This window comes from Echinops telfairi, unplaced genomic scaffold (genome assembly GCF_000313985.2).
Source record: "Echinops telfairi isolate 266 unplaced genomic scaffold, ASM31398v2 ScPeMD7_5;HRSCAF=22, whole genome shotgun sequence".
NCBI lineage: Eukaryota > Metazoa > Chordata > Mammalia > Afrosoricida > Tenrecidae > Echinops > Echinops telfairi.
In genome coordinates this window covers 14,802,145-14,803,655 of record NW_022103901.1, presented here as the reverse complement: position 1 = coordinate 14,803,655, position 1,511 = coordinate 14,802,145, and the positions used below count along the sequence as shown (strand labels likewise).

The 1,511-nt window shown below is 63.2% G+C and overlaps 1 protein-coding gene across 1 annotated transcript in view; it reads left to right on the top strand.

Moving 5' to 3' along the window:
• SETD1A (SET domain containing 1A, histone lysine methyltransferase) overlaps positions 1-1,511 on the top strand; it is a 20,032-nt gene that overhangs the window by 7,474 nt on the left and 11,047 nt on the right. Inside the window, exons 8-10 of the mRNA XM_045284823.1 lie at positions 2-472; positions 1,177-1,353; positions 1,444-1,511. The exon at positions 1,444-1,511 is cut by the window's right edge and continues 17 nt beyond it. Of these exons, the coding sequence (XP_045140758.1) occupies positions 2-472; positions 1,177-1,353; positions 1,444-1,511 (716 nt within the window). The remainder of the gene's footprint in view (position 1; positions 473-1,176; positions 1,354-1,443) is intronic.

Here is a 1,511-nt window from a genome sequence, read left to right as displayed (position 1 = left end):
CATGTCCTTCCAGATGCAGACCCAGATGCTGACCCGGCTCCACCAGCTTCGCCAGGGCAAGGGGTTGACTGCGGCCTCTGCGGCTCCCCCTGGTGGGGGATTTGGGGAGGCCTTTCTACCGTTTGCACCCCCGCAAGAGGCAGCCTATGGCCTGCCCTACGCCTTGTATACAGCAGGGCAAGAGGGCCGTGGCACGTACTCCCGGGAGACCTATCACCTGCCGCTGCCCGTGGCCACCGAGCCCCTGCCCTCCTCGCTCTTGGGAGAAGAGGCCCGGCTGCCTCCCCGAGAGGTAGCCGAGCTGGCCGAGGGCAAGGCCCTGCCTCCGGCGGGCACTGTGGGCCGCGTGCTGGCCACCCTCGTCCAGGAGATGAAGAGCATCATGCAGCGGGACCTGAACCGCAAGATGGTGGAGAACGTGGCCTTCGGAGCCTTTGACCAGTGGTGGGAGAGCAAGGAAGAGAAGGCCAAGGTGAGAGCGGGGGTGGGGTGGTGGGGGGGGTGTACCAGGGCCTCCAGGGCAGCAACCAGACCTCGGCTCCTTCAGTCGGCACTGCTGGAGAATTAGGAGGCTTCAAAGGACTGTGGGAAATGCCACTAGCTTCTCGTTCTGTTCTCCCCACATGGTGCTAAAGCCCCTGTGGACGAGATGGGTGGAGAGTGGGGCCCGTGGTGGGACGCGCGTGTGGCAGTGCGTGAGGTGGGGTCGGAGCGCAGCCTGAGAGAAATCCCGGGTCTGAGTGTCGGAGGGCACGGTCGAGGCCCGTTGCTTACTCCCTGTGTACAAGTCCCTTCCACCTCTTGACTTCGTCTTTGCTCTCTCCCCTCAGACCAGGGGGTGGGGCGTGGGGTGGGAGCAGGAGCCACAGCTTCGGGTTGGTGCACTGTACCGCTGACTTTGGAGAACTTACTTGTCCAGGGCCCAGTCTAGTCCCAGGGATAGTGTCCGGTGGGAAAGTGAGCGCCCCCTCCGTTTTGGTGGATCCCTGGGGCCTGGATGGGGAGGGGAGAAAGATGGGGCTTCCTACTGTCATGGACTAAACTTCGTCTCAGAAAGTCACAGGGGCAGTTCTGCCCTGTCTCACAGGGTCTTTGTGTGTTGCCAGCGAGTTTGGTTGGGGACCTGGAGGTGGGAACACCTGTGGGGGCTGGTGCTCAGTCTCCCTGCTGCTCCAGCCGTTCCAGAACGCAGCCAAGCAGCAAGCCAAGGAGGAAGACAAGGAGAAGACAAAGCTGAAGGAGCCCGGTCTGCTGTCTCTCGTCGACTGGGCCAAGAGCGGGGGGACCACAGGCACTGAGGCCTTCGCCTTCGGGTCAGGGTTGCGAGGGGCCCTGCGGCTACCCTCTTTCAAGGTACCCAGACCTGTGGTCGGGCTGAGGGAAGAGGGGTCCACTTCCTCCGAGTGGGGGTGAACCGGGCCCTGCCTCTTCCTCACACCCCAGGTGAAGCGGAAAGAGCCATCAGAAATTTCAGAAGCCAGTGAGGTGAAGCGGCCTCGGCCCTCCACCCC